The 12,807-nt window shown below is 40.9% G+C and overlaps 1 protein-coding gene across 5 annotated transcripts in view; it reads right to left on the minus strand.

Annotated features, from left to right (window-relative positions):
* The window catches only part of ripor2 (RHO family interacting cell polarization regulator 2), an 88,509-nt gene that overhangs the window by 30,764 nt on the left and 44,938 nt on the right, over positions 1-12,807 (minus strand). For 4 of the 5 annotated variants that reach the window (XM_078241534.1, XM_078241508.1, XM_078241514.1 and 1 more), the window contains exons 9-12: positions 10,298-10,341; positions 9,845-9,970; positions 6,990-7,138; positions 6,624-6,753 (exon numbers count right to left, since the gene is read on the minus strand). In XM_078241534.1, the coding sequence (XP_078097660.1) occupies positions 6,624-6,753; positions 6,990-7,138; positions 9,845-9,970; positions 10,298-10,341 (449 nt within the window). Of the gene's footprint in view, positions 1-2,186; positions 2,334-6,623; positions 6,754-6,989; positions 7,139-9,844; positions 9,971-10,297; positions 10,342-12,807 lie in introns of all 5 variants that reach the window. The other variant, XM_078241498.1, reaches the window with a different exon arrangement.

A 12,807-nucleotide genomic window follows, 5' to 3' on the forward strand; every position in this document is an offset into this window, starting at 1 on the left:
GACCTGTTTTATACTATTGCCCAAGGTAAAGGAAATTTACTTCCTCGGACTTTTAAGGGGCTTCGAGTAAAGAATATGACAAATACTAAGAAGACTGAGGTCCATTTCAATATGTTACAGTATCGAGCTGCTCTTACAGGTAAGCACTGTCAGTATTTACTTTCCAATTTAGAATCAGGATGAAACCAAGATGCAATTGACAGCAGACATTGCAAAATTCAGCATGCAATGAGTCTAGAAACTCAACAAACAGGGTACAATGATGCCACAATGTTTTTTTGTGACATGACTAGCAATCCAGTACCGGAAAACACCAACACTACCCCACAATCAATTTTCATACCAAGATGTTGAAAACAAATCTGTAGAGTTTTATTTAGTAGCTAATATATAAACAAAATGTAGCTGCATTAAAAAATAAATTTTTAATTTGTCTTTTAAGTAAAATAGTGCAGCATCCTTCATTTCATTTTTTTCCTCAAACAAATTGAAAGAATTCAGCTGGACTTTAATGTCTAATTCATTACATTTTAGTGAAAAATATCCATGCCTGCAGCATTTTCCTTTCAAAAATATGAAGAGTAGTTTGATAAGTGTTAAAAAAAAGAAATCACCATCTACTCTTTTGTAGGTGGAATAGTCATCTCAAAGATTGGAGCTTCTGTTCAGGAGCTTTTCAAGTTTAACTCTGCAATGTTCAGAAGCCAATGTGTGGCTGACTGCTGTTGCTGGTAGTGTTGGTGTTTGAACGGTAAAGGGTAGTTCAGGTCAAACAATACACACGTGATGTTACCATGCATGGTCTCAAGAATGGAATCTGATATTGAAACGCCAGTTGCCTGATGCCACTGCTACTGGAAAAGGAATATTGTTCCATTTCCTAAAAGTATTGAACTTAGAAGTATGCATTCTGTCATTATTTATGAGTACATTATGCAGCATAAATAATGACATAAACAAACTTCTTTTATACTTCTCAAATCAAACCATGTAGATGTACACACCAATCCCTCAAGGAATATACCTGAAGCTTGCATTCATTTATGGCAGGAGTAGGCTAATAGCAGTAGTAAGTGGACCGAGCTAACTTGTAGGCTCTTCACAATACTTGTCAACTCAAATGTGGACAGGTAGGATGCAACAAGCTTAGATAGAGTCATTGTTACAACAAAGGAGGGGGTTTCACAAGACTGGGCAGATAGAGGGGGGTGAGGGATTTATCCTTCGGTCTCAGTGTCCAGGCAATGGAGAGATCCATTTTTTATAACCAGAGATCAATTAAAGGGAATTTCAGCCAAAATTGGAAAACAGCAAATTATACATCAGATTTTCATCTGTTTTGCACCTGAGAAATCCCAGTTTGTTTTTGCAAAGCAGAGGAAAAAGGCCACAGATCCATAATCTGAGATTTCCATCTCTTTTTTGTGTGTCTGGGATTTCCTGAGAATCCTCCAAGGAGGATGGAGAGCTTGCTCCCAGAGCAAATCTGGGCTGTTGACATAAATGAGGTGGGATGAGCTTTAACAGACCCATCCCATCTCACTTTCTTGCAGGTTCATCAGGCCATTAGAAAGGGTGTGCTGAGGAAGCAAAGAGTGGCTCTTGTGCCTAACCCCATCGGACTGGAAGATCCGAGGCGGGCAGACACCAAGTTCACAGATGGCAAAAAATCTAAATGGCACCTTTGAGAATCTGAGGGTCTTTCAAGTGCTTTTCGGCTTCAACGTCTCAGACCAATCCCAGCAGCTGGATTTCCATTCCTGCATTCAGGATGCAAGTGTCTAGCAGGGCATATCAGACCCTGATCTCTGAAATAGGTTCAGCTGATATTCGGTGGGACAACTGAGGAGCATCAAATGGGAGAAGACTGTTACAGCTTACTTGGAATCCAAAAGCCAGGTATATTCCAATATATTGTCACAATTGGCAAATGAGGAAAATCTAAAATTCATATCTGAAAACAATTAGGCTTCCCATTAGCTCCAATTGCTCTCCACTGGTTTATTCATAAAGGAAGCTGGTTATCTGGGAGACTTTTTGCTTCTTCACAACCAACACAAGGCAATGGAATGACGCACACAGATCTGTAAGATCAGCAGCTGCTGTAACAGGCACACACACGCGCACACATGCGACTGGCAAAATCCCAATCACAGAAACAGATCACTCCCACAAAGGGGACTCACATAGAGCTCCAGCCTTTCCCTAGGCCGCAGCCTCAGAGATGGCAGGTCACTGAATGAGCGACTCCGTCGCAGTTTGTCAAAGAACGTGTCCCGAAGAGCATCTATGAATGACAGCCGTAGTCTGTCTGGTGACGGCTGCAGGCATTTCTTGGCACATCAAAATTCAAAGGGTTAATGTGGTAAAATCATCAATGGAAGGAACTGAATGTTTTGAACAAAAACTATATCCAGTTTACTGGGGGAATGCTCATTGCAGGAAGGAAATTGCAGAAGGCAGGAATTAAAGGAGTACAATTCACTTCTTTAAAACTTTGAGATGTAATTTAATGAGATTTATTGACACAAAGGCCATAATACAACAACAATGCTTTTCAAAAGTACTTTATTGACTGTGAAGTGTTTTGGCTCATCCCAAAGCACTTTACAAATGATGTTTAAATTTAACCTTTCACTTCCTTTAACCTTAAATAGGTAAACAAAATCTCACTAAATTATTATATCATAATTTGGGATACCTGCTCTGAAAACAGCCCAAATCTAGATTTGTTTTCGTAATAAATCTTCAGAGCAGAAGTCCCTTCACCAAGATCCCTTTATTTACAATTTCACCAGCAGTACACAGAGAGCTATCAGTCAGCAGCCTACCTTTAAATACAAGGAAAAGACTCCCTGATTGGCCCATCAATTGACTCCTTAATTAGGGCGTTCCTTTCCCAATAAGCCAACCTCAATGGTCTGATTGAAGTCACTACATTTTTCTTCTCCAAAATCTATAAATTCAACACACTTTATGCACCCAGCGATTCAGATTTGTATAAAGTCATTTCAAAAGAGGCCTCAGAAACCTTTGCCACAAAACTGCGAGAATCTGCTCCACACTCATTCAATGGGAGGTACAGAGGGCATTCTACCCAATTAGCCTCAATTGAAACCTCTTGCTGTCAAAAATGAAAAATCAGAAGACAAAAGAAAATGAATTGGGTGCTCAATTCTTTCACTCCTTTCATTCGGTGGGGTGAGGAACAGATCAAAGTTGGACTCGTGTCTTGGTCATGAGCCACTGACCAAGACACGATATCTCATCAAAATATTAAAATATTTTGACAAAATATCTCATCAAAATATTAAAAAATTGTCTTGGGTGGTAGTGCTAGCTGGAATCTTCTGTCCTCTCTAGGGGTGTGTTTGGAGACAAGGAGGACATTTAATTAGTCAAGAGCACCCCATTGCCACCCTGATCACGGCATTTAAGTGGACAATTAATGACCATTTAAGAACCTCATCCTTCCACCGCTGAGAGCCAACTCCCTGCCCATGTTGCTAACCACCCCTCCCTCACCAAAATCCTATACATCACTCACCCTGACCCCATGACACCCAACCTGTGAAACCCCTCACACCATGATACTTGTGGTCGGGGTTCCTCCATGATCCTGGGCCTCTGGTGGTGGCTGCTGTTGATTCCTTCAGCAGCCACCACCTCTCCCATGGCACTGCTGAGGGAGCTGCTGGACTCTGGTTAGCCAGAAGCTCTCGGTTGGCACCATCTCAATCACTGGGGACCTGATTCCAGGGATTCTGGCGGCCTCTGAACTGCCCAAATGGCCTGTGATTCAGCAGGCTTTCTCCAAAGGAGGCAACACAGATCTCTCGTTGGTCCTGCAGCCAGCACATGAGATCCTCATAGCCTCCACAGGATTCCACCTGCTGAATAGGTGGATTCCTGCTACACACCCCAGCTGATTGAAGTCAATGTTACTGAATATTTAATCAGCAGTATAACAGGTAGCCAAATCGATACTGCCTGTTTTGCTTTTGTTTCTGCCCAAGAAGAATCTCTATGCGGATGTGTCTTCGCTAAGGATTCTCACAGATGTAAAAGCCTAATATCCAATGGTACCGATTCGCCACCAAAGTTCAGCCTGTCAGTGACCCCACCTCAAATTCCAGTGACCTAACCAGTTAATAATGGGGGTAGCTGCCCATTACTAGAACAACACAGGGGCATTTGGCATGAAGACAAGTTGGTTGGAACAAAATCTTGGAGTATCTCCGTAAAAGAGAGTAAAACGCCTCTCAGGTATTAGAAACGTTATGCAATGTGAGTTTTTTTCCCTTTACCTTCATGTTATCTGGCTTGTGTGGCAATGGTAGCCGATCCTTCTGGATCGATCACCTTTTGCCTTTTCAACGTTGTGCCCCACCATAGCTCCACAGGGAACATGTACCTGCCAGTATCAGACCATAAGACATAGGAACAGACTTGGCCCATTGAGTCTGCTCCGCCATTCAATCATGGCTGATATTTTTCTCATCCCCATTCTCCTGCCTTTTCCTCATAACCCCTGCTCCCCTTATTAATCAAGAACCTATCTATCTCTGTCTTAAAGATACTCAATAACCTGGCCTCCACAGCCTTCTGCGGCAAAGAGTTCCACAGATTCACCACTCTCTGGCTGAAGAAATTCCTCCTTATCTCGGTTTTAAAGGATTAGTCTGAGGTTGTGCCTAGGTTCAACAGACCTAGGCTCTGCTGAGTCTAACTCAGATAACCGGGCAGCACGGTGGCACAATGGTTAGCACTGCTGCCTCACAGTGCCAGGGACCTGGGTTCGATTCCTGCCTTGGATGACTGTCTGTGTGGAGTTTGCACATTCTTCGTGTCTGCGTGTGTTTCTTCCGGGTGCTCCGATTTCCTCCCACAGTCCAAAGATGTGCAGGTTAGGTGGATTAGTTTGCTAAATTGAATCTTAGTGTCCCAAGATGTGTAGGTTAGGGGGATTATTGGGTAAATTTGTGGGGTTACAGGGATAGGGCCTGAGTAAGATAATCCATCGGAGAGTCAGTGCAGACTCGATGGGCCGAATGGCTTCCTTCTGCACTGTAGTGATTCTATGATTCTACCCCTTTCAAAAATCCTGCTGTCCAGCCTACCCCGAGAGCCATTTGCTAGATAGCTTGTAAAAGGTGAACAATCAGCAGATTTTGATTTCACCCAAAAGCTACCTTGCTAGAATTATACAGAACTGCTCACTCGGTTTCTGAACTGTAATAGTCAGGATCCCTGTAGACTCAGGCAGTTCAACGCTCCCTGGTTGAAACCTTTTAAAGAAGCCTTCAGCTTACACTGCTGAAAGAAACCGTAACATTTTAATATTCATTATTTAGATATTAGTTATCGATTTAATCATACAAAATGAACAGCAAAAGTCAAATTTAAAAATTAAACAATTCTGTTTGACCTGCCTCCCCTTTTGTTCCATTGTTTCTCCATCTTCTATTTTTATTATGCTGACACTATTTGTAACTTATATACATAACTTGGCTGTTTCCTTCTGAAAAATAACCTCCGACCAATCGAGCTCTAAATGTGAGCATTTTAACATTAATCATTGATTTTTTTAAGCACCAAATTCAGAAGCATTTGTTCTGGAAATCAGAAGCAGATTCCACAGGTTAGTGGTCGTGATACAGTGGGAACTCACATTGGGAATATGGGAACCGAGGTCATGCATTTAACCACACAATATTCTATCCTTTATCATCAGCGCACAGAAAATCTACTTTGGACTTCAACTTTAATCAGATAATTCAGCAAGATAAATTGTATCGGTCATGGGGAGGAATGTCAATGTTAGGAAGCAAAATACTTCCTGTTTTGTGTCACCTTTAAGTTGCCTACATCATAGTTAACTGTTCAGATCCACTGGAAACCTTCCTTTACTTAACCAGTTCTACACCCAACACCAGTCGTGCCTTTCTGGTGAGACAAATAAAGCCAAGTTGTGCCCAGTGTTATTCTATAAACTGATTCGTGACCTATAACGTTAAATTGAACAGTCAGTGAGCAGATAGAGCACCGATTTTAACTTGGGTCCTCAAAAGACAGTGTCCTAATCCACTTGACTACTCCATCTTTATTGGGACAATTGTAGTATCACAATAATAGAAAATCAGTAATATCACATGCCACATTCTTGTATCCCTGCTTAATTTTACAATATAATTGCATTAAGTTTAAGTTTATTTATTAGTGTCACAAGTAGGCTTACATTAACGTTGCAATGAAGTTACAGTGAAAATCCCCTAGTCGCCACTCTCTGGCACCTGTTTGGGTACACTGAGGGAGAATTTAGCATGGCCAATGCACCTAACCTACCGTCAACTATGGGCGGAAACCCAAGCAGACACGGGGAGAACGTGCAGACTCTGCACAGACAGTGACCCAAACTGGAATTGAACCCAGATCCCTGGCGCTGTGAGGCAGCAGTGCTAACCACTGTGCCACCATTAAGTACAAAGAAACGGAAAATAAGGAAGCTTAAATCTACAAATAAGCAACTTGCTCTATTGAAACTTTGAACTCACCTATTGCTTATGCATATATAATATTTTAACTAATCTTGTACAGGCTACAGTATGGAGCACATCACTTACAAAGAATGAGAAGTCTTCAAAGGTGGGTGTTTCTGGGGTGCCTTGGCTGTATATGGAACATCGTCTTTGTACACAGGAAGCTTTGTTCAGATTGCCTGTAGATGGAGTCAGGTCTTCCTTGTCAAATGGACTATAGGTAAAACATGAAAATAATAATTAACATTTCAAACCTCTCACCTTTTATATTACCATTCAGCGTAAATATCCCAGCTTGTTAGCTATTTTAAATAATTTAAAAATTACTTCAAAATATTTCTTTATACCAATAAACAAAAACTGTCACTGAATCAAGGCAATGCCATCAGCAACACTACTGCCATCAATGGGACATTAAGAGCATTGCAGCAGTCAATAACTAACACTTACTACCAGATGACCTCAAGGTTGAGTTTAACAGTTCCAAGGTCATTGATGTCAACGGCAACCATTTGAGGTCTGGCTGTGAACAAGTCTTTAGTTTCACACGTGACACTGCCAACTAGGAGATGAGTAGCCAGTCCCTTCAACTCTGACACCTGAAAATTAGAGAGAGAGAAATGATGAGAGCGCATGTTATTACTTACAGTTAAAAGATTTCTATCACAATGTTGGCTAACAGCTATACTATCTTAGCTGGTACCGCAATAACCTGTTTTCTCTGTAATGTATTTTTCTTCAATAGTCATGTACTCAACATTTTCTGCTCTATTTCCACCAAGAAAGAATACTTAATCTAAATTTACGCTTTCACCTGCTAGGCAACATCAACTCTTATCAGCCATTTGTTCGTGGGGCACAGTTTACATTGCAGACCTCTTGGTGAAGGGAGGTCAAACTCAGATTTTCCACTGATTGGCATCATTAGTCGGTGTTTCAATGGGAAATATCACCATGTCACCTTCAGCAGTTTAAGTATTTAATGAAGGTTTTCCAGAGAAACTGAAATATTTGATGAATTCTAACACTACACAATATCATGTTTATTTTTATTGGACAATTTATCACATGGTTTTTGACACAGCAAAGCTACTTTTGAAGTGCTAGTTAGGTAAAGAGAACAACCATTTGCAACATTAACATCCCACAGATATCAGTGAGAGAACTAACCAGTAAATCTGCTTTGGGTGAGTCATGCTAGAGAGAATAACTTGATTAGGTCACCAGTTAAACTCTCTGCCCTTTCTCGAGGAGAGTAAGGGCCACAAGATCCTTAATGTCCAACTAAGCCGGTAGACCAAGTCTCAGCTTAATGATTCCTGTGAAGGGCGACAACACCAAGAATGCAACTGTTCGATGCAACATGAGACCTGATTGAGTGCCCAAACCCGCAGCCTCTTGAGCCCAGGGAATACCTGCTGAATGCATAAGCAATGAAAAGACACTGGATACTGGGAAGCGAAAAGAGCTGCCGTTTAATTGACTGAAAACAACCTGACATGAAACAGAGATGTCTATTAAGGAATTCTGCACTGACATCACATAAATTTGAGAGCTTAAAAGCCAATTACTTCAACTATCGAATTGACTGCTGAATGTTTGCAGCGGGTTGATAAGACCAAACAGCCTGTGGATGGTAATAATTTAGCTGCTGGACTTTGCCCAATGTCAGCAGTACGTTTTTCTTTCAGAATGACAGAATTTTTACGGTGCAGAAGGAGCTGATGGTGACTCTGCAGAAGCCCTTTCTCTCTCACTTAGTCCCGTTTCCATCATTTTCCCTTTTGAAATCTGTTGTCAAATATCCACTTTTCGTTTTAAGAAGAAATATGGATTCTGCTTCCATTAGCTGGTAGGGAGTGGCAGTAGGATATTCATCCATCTCTCGGTCTATCCCCAGCATTGCTTCAAATCAAGGGAAGCTTGTGGGGAAATATTGGCTTGAAAGAGGAGGAAAGCAACAGGATGTTTATTGAACTTTGGAGCAGATAATGAGCTAGTGAATAAAATGAACAGGAAGATTTTAAACTACCAGCATGGTCAGGAAGTTCCATCAAACTACACTCCACACACCGGTTACAAAGCCCAGAAACTAAAACATTCTGGCATTTCTCTGTTCTGGTGGGGTCATATTGCTTGTCTATAGTAGCTTTGTAAGAAAAAGCTCATCTACATTTTTTTTAACATCATCTAAAAGCTCAAATAAAAGAATGCTGGAAGCACTCGGTAAGTTAGGTGACATCTGTGAAAAAAATGCGAATGTTTTGAACATAGTGAAGTCTTCACATCAAAAATTAAGATATTACAATGAACAACTTAGAAGGAACAGAGTAAGGCAAAGGACAGTGGTGCAGGAAAAGAGGACCACATTCCCAAGGGAAAAATAATGAGCTGTTAAATCGATTGTCATAGAGGGTCATAGAGGTTCACAACATGGAAAAAGGCCCTTTGGCCCAACTTTCCCATGCTGCCCCTCTTTTTAACCACTAAGCTAGTCTCAATTACACGCATTGGGATTGAATGACAAACAGCTGGGACTAATAAAGGCAAAACACAAAAGAGGTATGATGATAGAAATGAGAGAAGTAAAAGCCATATCCCAGTGTGAATTCTTGAGGCAGATTAGTGAAAAGGGAGAGAGGGGCATGAAAACCTGACAAAACAGGGCAGACCCAGAGGGCTAGTAGACTGATGGAAGAACAACTTAGGTGAACACCAAGGGTCTACCGTGTATCAGTGAGGGCAACCCCATTCCCAACCCATGGAGCATTCTGGTTAATATCAGGCAATAGCTGAAACATAACCACTTTCTTTTTTTAACAAATGCTATTGGATTTTCTGAGTATCTCAACTTTAATGAATTTATTTTAGATGAGTTGAAAAAGATGTGACCACCACTGTGTACACGACTGGACAGGTGGCACAAATCTGTTGGTTAAATTACATAGAAACATCAAAGATAGGAGGAGGAGGTCTGTTTGCAGCAGATTTAACTTTTAAAGAGCTGGATTTTCTGGCCACGCTCGCTCCAAGAGTGGAAAATCTTACCCGAGGTCAACAGACGTTTGCATGGTCCTGTCTCGCCAGCTATGATTCCCATGGAGGGCGGGACGAGAAAATTCCACCCTTAATATCTAATCAGATCTCATATGATCAATTATCAAGTGATCAAATGGCAATAGATCAAACTTCAGGAATTCCATCCAATCAGAGGTGGCCATCCTTGAATGTAGTTCCCAACAGGCAATCTGATCGAACAAAGCACTAATTTGCAAGAGTCATCCCTATAACTATAAATCAGGTACCTTGATTGAGAATAGTTCATTAATCAGAGGCAGGAAAACCATCTCTTCTCCATCCCAGCTTTGTCGGTCATTTACTTCTATTTTGCCCTTTAGTTTCCACCTTTGACGGCCATACCGCATAAAGATCTTGTTGGAAGACACAAAAAAAAATGTTAGTGTATATTTTACATATGAACATCTCAAAACCCACAACCACTTCTCATTCTGTTCAAACTTTGCAGTTGCCCCCTACATTAGCTGGAATGGCCACTGTGACTTGCTCACTCAGATTTCCTGAGCTACAACTCGCACAGAAATCGGAGGACACATAGCAAAGAGAAAAGGGGAAATAAACATTTTTTTAAAAAGCCTCGTTGCATTCAGTCAGCCTATTAGCACCTTGCTGAGGATCTATTTGTCCTTACAGTGCAATGCCCTGTCTCACCTAAATAGGTTAAAGTATAAACCACTTACCTCATATTGATCTCCTGGACAAAGGCGTGCAAAACCCGCTAAGCCTGTCGAGTGAAAGTTATATCAAGATCACAGTTAGAGTTTCAAGTTGAATAGAGTTTACCAAAAAGACTTATTACATTCTTAGCTGCTGGGTGTAAGGCTTGCAAGCTTTCAATTTGCACATAAATTCTATTGTATAAACAGTTGAGGGGAAATTTCTTAGATTCCTGCTATCCCCCTGCTCACCAAAAATACATACTGGAAATTTTAGATGGGTGTGCCTGAAAATCTGAGACAAGCCCTCAGCAAGGCAAGCTAACTGGGGAAGAGTAAACCTTGAGTTTGATTTTTTTTTTACTGAAAGGAAATATCAGAGTCCATTTGTTGGTTGTAAGCTTTAAACAATTGAGTCTTGGTAAAAGTATGTGTTGATATTCTCTTTATCATGTCATCTCTGAACACGGTTACATCCAGCGCTGACAGCATAACGATAACAGCAGATTTTCCTCTTTTGCACTTTGGCATTAAATAACCACTGAGGTGGAACACAGAAGGGGAAAATTAGGCAGACATAGGATTGCATCTTCATAATGGTGCCCATCCCTCCATGAGTTCCACTAGGGACATCATCAAATGCTCCAGCGTGAAAGAGGAAAAGATCACCCCAATTAATCTCTGGAATATTTCACATTTGAGCTGTAATAGACCATAAGATATAGAAGCAGAATTAGGCCATTCAGCCCATCAAGTCTGCTCCACCATTCAATCATGGCTGATAAATTTCTCAACCCCATTCTTCCGCTTTTTCCCCGCAATCTTTGAGCCCCTTACCAATCAAGAACCTATCTATCTTTGTCTTAAATGCACTCAATGAACAGGCCTCCACAGCCTTCTGTGACAATGAATTCCATAGATTCACCACCCTCTGGCTGAAGAAATTCCTCCTCATCTCGATTCTAAAGGATAGTCCCTTTACTCTGAGGTTGTGCCCTTGCATCCTAGTCTCTCCTACTAATGAAAACATCTTGTCCAGGTCCACTCTATAATTAGTAATGATCAGTGTTATAGAGCAATTGCTCACGCTGGATAATATGTACTTGCAGTATCCACCAGCAATATTCTATCTTGTTATCGTGTTGCATATTATAATTCCCTCATTTAAAAGAACCAACAAATTTATATTTATTTTCATGACTTAAGGATGTTCCAAAGTACTTTCCAGCTAATAAAAGACTTTGCAAAAGTGTAGCCACTAATTTCACATAAAAAAACATGCAATCAGTTTACACTTAACAAGTGACCACAATTAGCAATAAGATGGTGGCCAGAAATCTATTTATTGATGTTGGTTGAGTTTAAGTTTGTTTTTTAGTATCACAAGTAGGCTTACATTAACACTGCAATGAAGTTACTGTGAAAATCCCCTAGTCGCCGCACTCCGGCACCTGTTCGGCTACACTGAGGGCGAATTTAGTATGGCCAATGCACCTAACCAGCACATCTTTGGGACCATGGGAGGAAACCGGAGCACCCAGAGAAAACCCATGCAGACACACGGGGAGAACGTGCAGACTCCGCACAGACAGTGACCCAAGCTGGGAATCGAACCCGGGTCCCTGACGCTGTGAGACAGCAGTGCTAACCACTGTGCCACCATGATGCCCAACCAGTACACTCGGAGAACAACTGCTCTTCTTTGAATAATGCCACATGATCTTTTACATGGTGGTGTCGTGGTATTGTCACTGGCCTAATAGTCCAAAGATCAAGAGCAATGCTCTGGTGACCTCGGTTTGAATCTCATCACAGCAGATGGTGAAATTTGAATTCAAGAAAAATCTGGAATTAAAAGTGTGCTGGTGACCATGATTGTCACAAAAACCCATTTGGTTCACTAATGTTCTTTAGGGAAGGAAAGCTGCCATCCTCATCTGGTCTGGCCCTATATGTAACTCCAGATCGTAAAATATTTATAACGCCCTCTGAAATGGCCGAGCAAGTCACTCAATTGAAGGCAATTAGGGATGGGCAATAAATGCCTATATTTCATGAATGAATAAAAAGAATTTTTTCCATCCAATAGTAAGGCACCAAAATATCACTTTGGGATACAACTAGAACCCACAATCTTGTGACTCAGAGGTGATTCCTATTCTAGAGTCATATTTTTCTCTTTGTTAGAAAGTAAATGTTACTGAAAATTTAGCAGACGTTTGCAAGCTGGCAAGGAAATGACATGTGTATGTTCCCGAAACAGACAACTTCTCTCCAAGATGAACCTGTTCATGCAATGTTATAAAAAATGATGCCGTAAACATTTTTGGGGTAGCTAAACATCCAGTTAATTGGCACAAAATGATAGAATGCTGTTAACTTATTACTATCCAATGGCTTCTGCTGGAAGATAAAGGTGTTTGGGTAATGAATCATGAAGCTGAACTATTTCCTGACAATAATAGCCAAAGCATGAATAACAGCTACATTACAAAAGTGACCACACTTCAAAATACTTTATTGGCTGTAAAACC

This window comes from Mustelus asterias, chromosome 2, assembly GCF_964213995.1.
Source record: "Mustelus asterias chromosome 2, sMusAst1.hap1.1, whole genome shotgun sequence".
Classification (NCBI taxonomy): domain Eukaryota; kingdom Metazoa; phylum Chordata; class Chondrichthyes; order Carcharhiniformes; family Triakidae; genus Mustelus; species Mustelus asterias.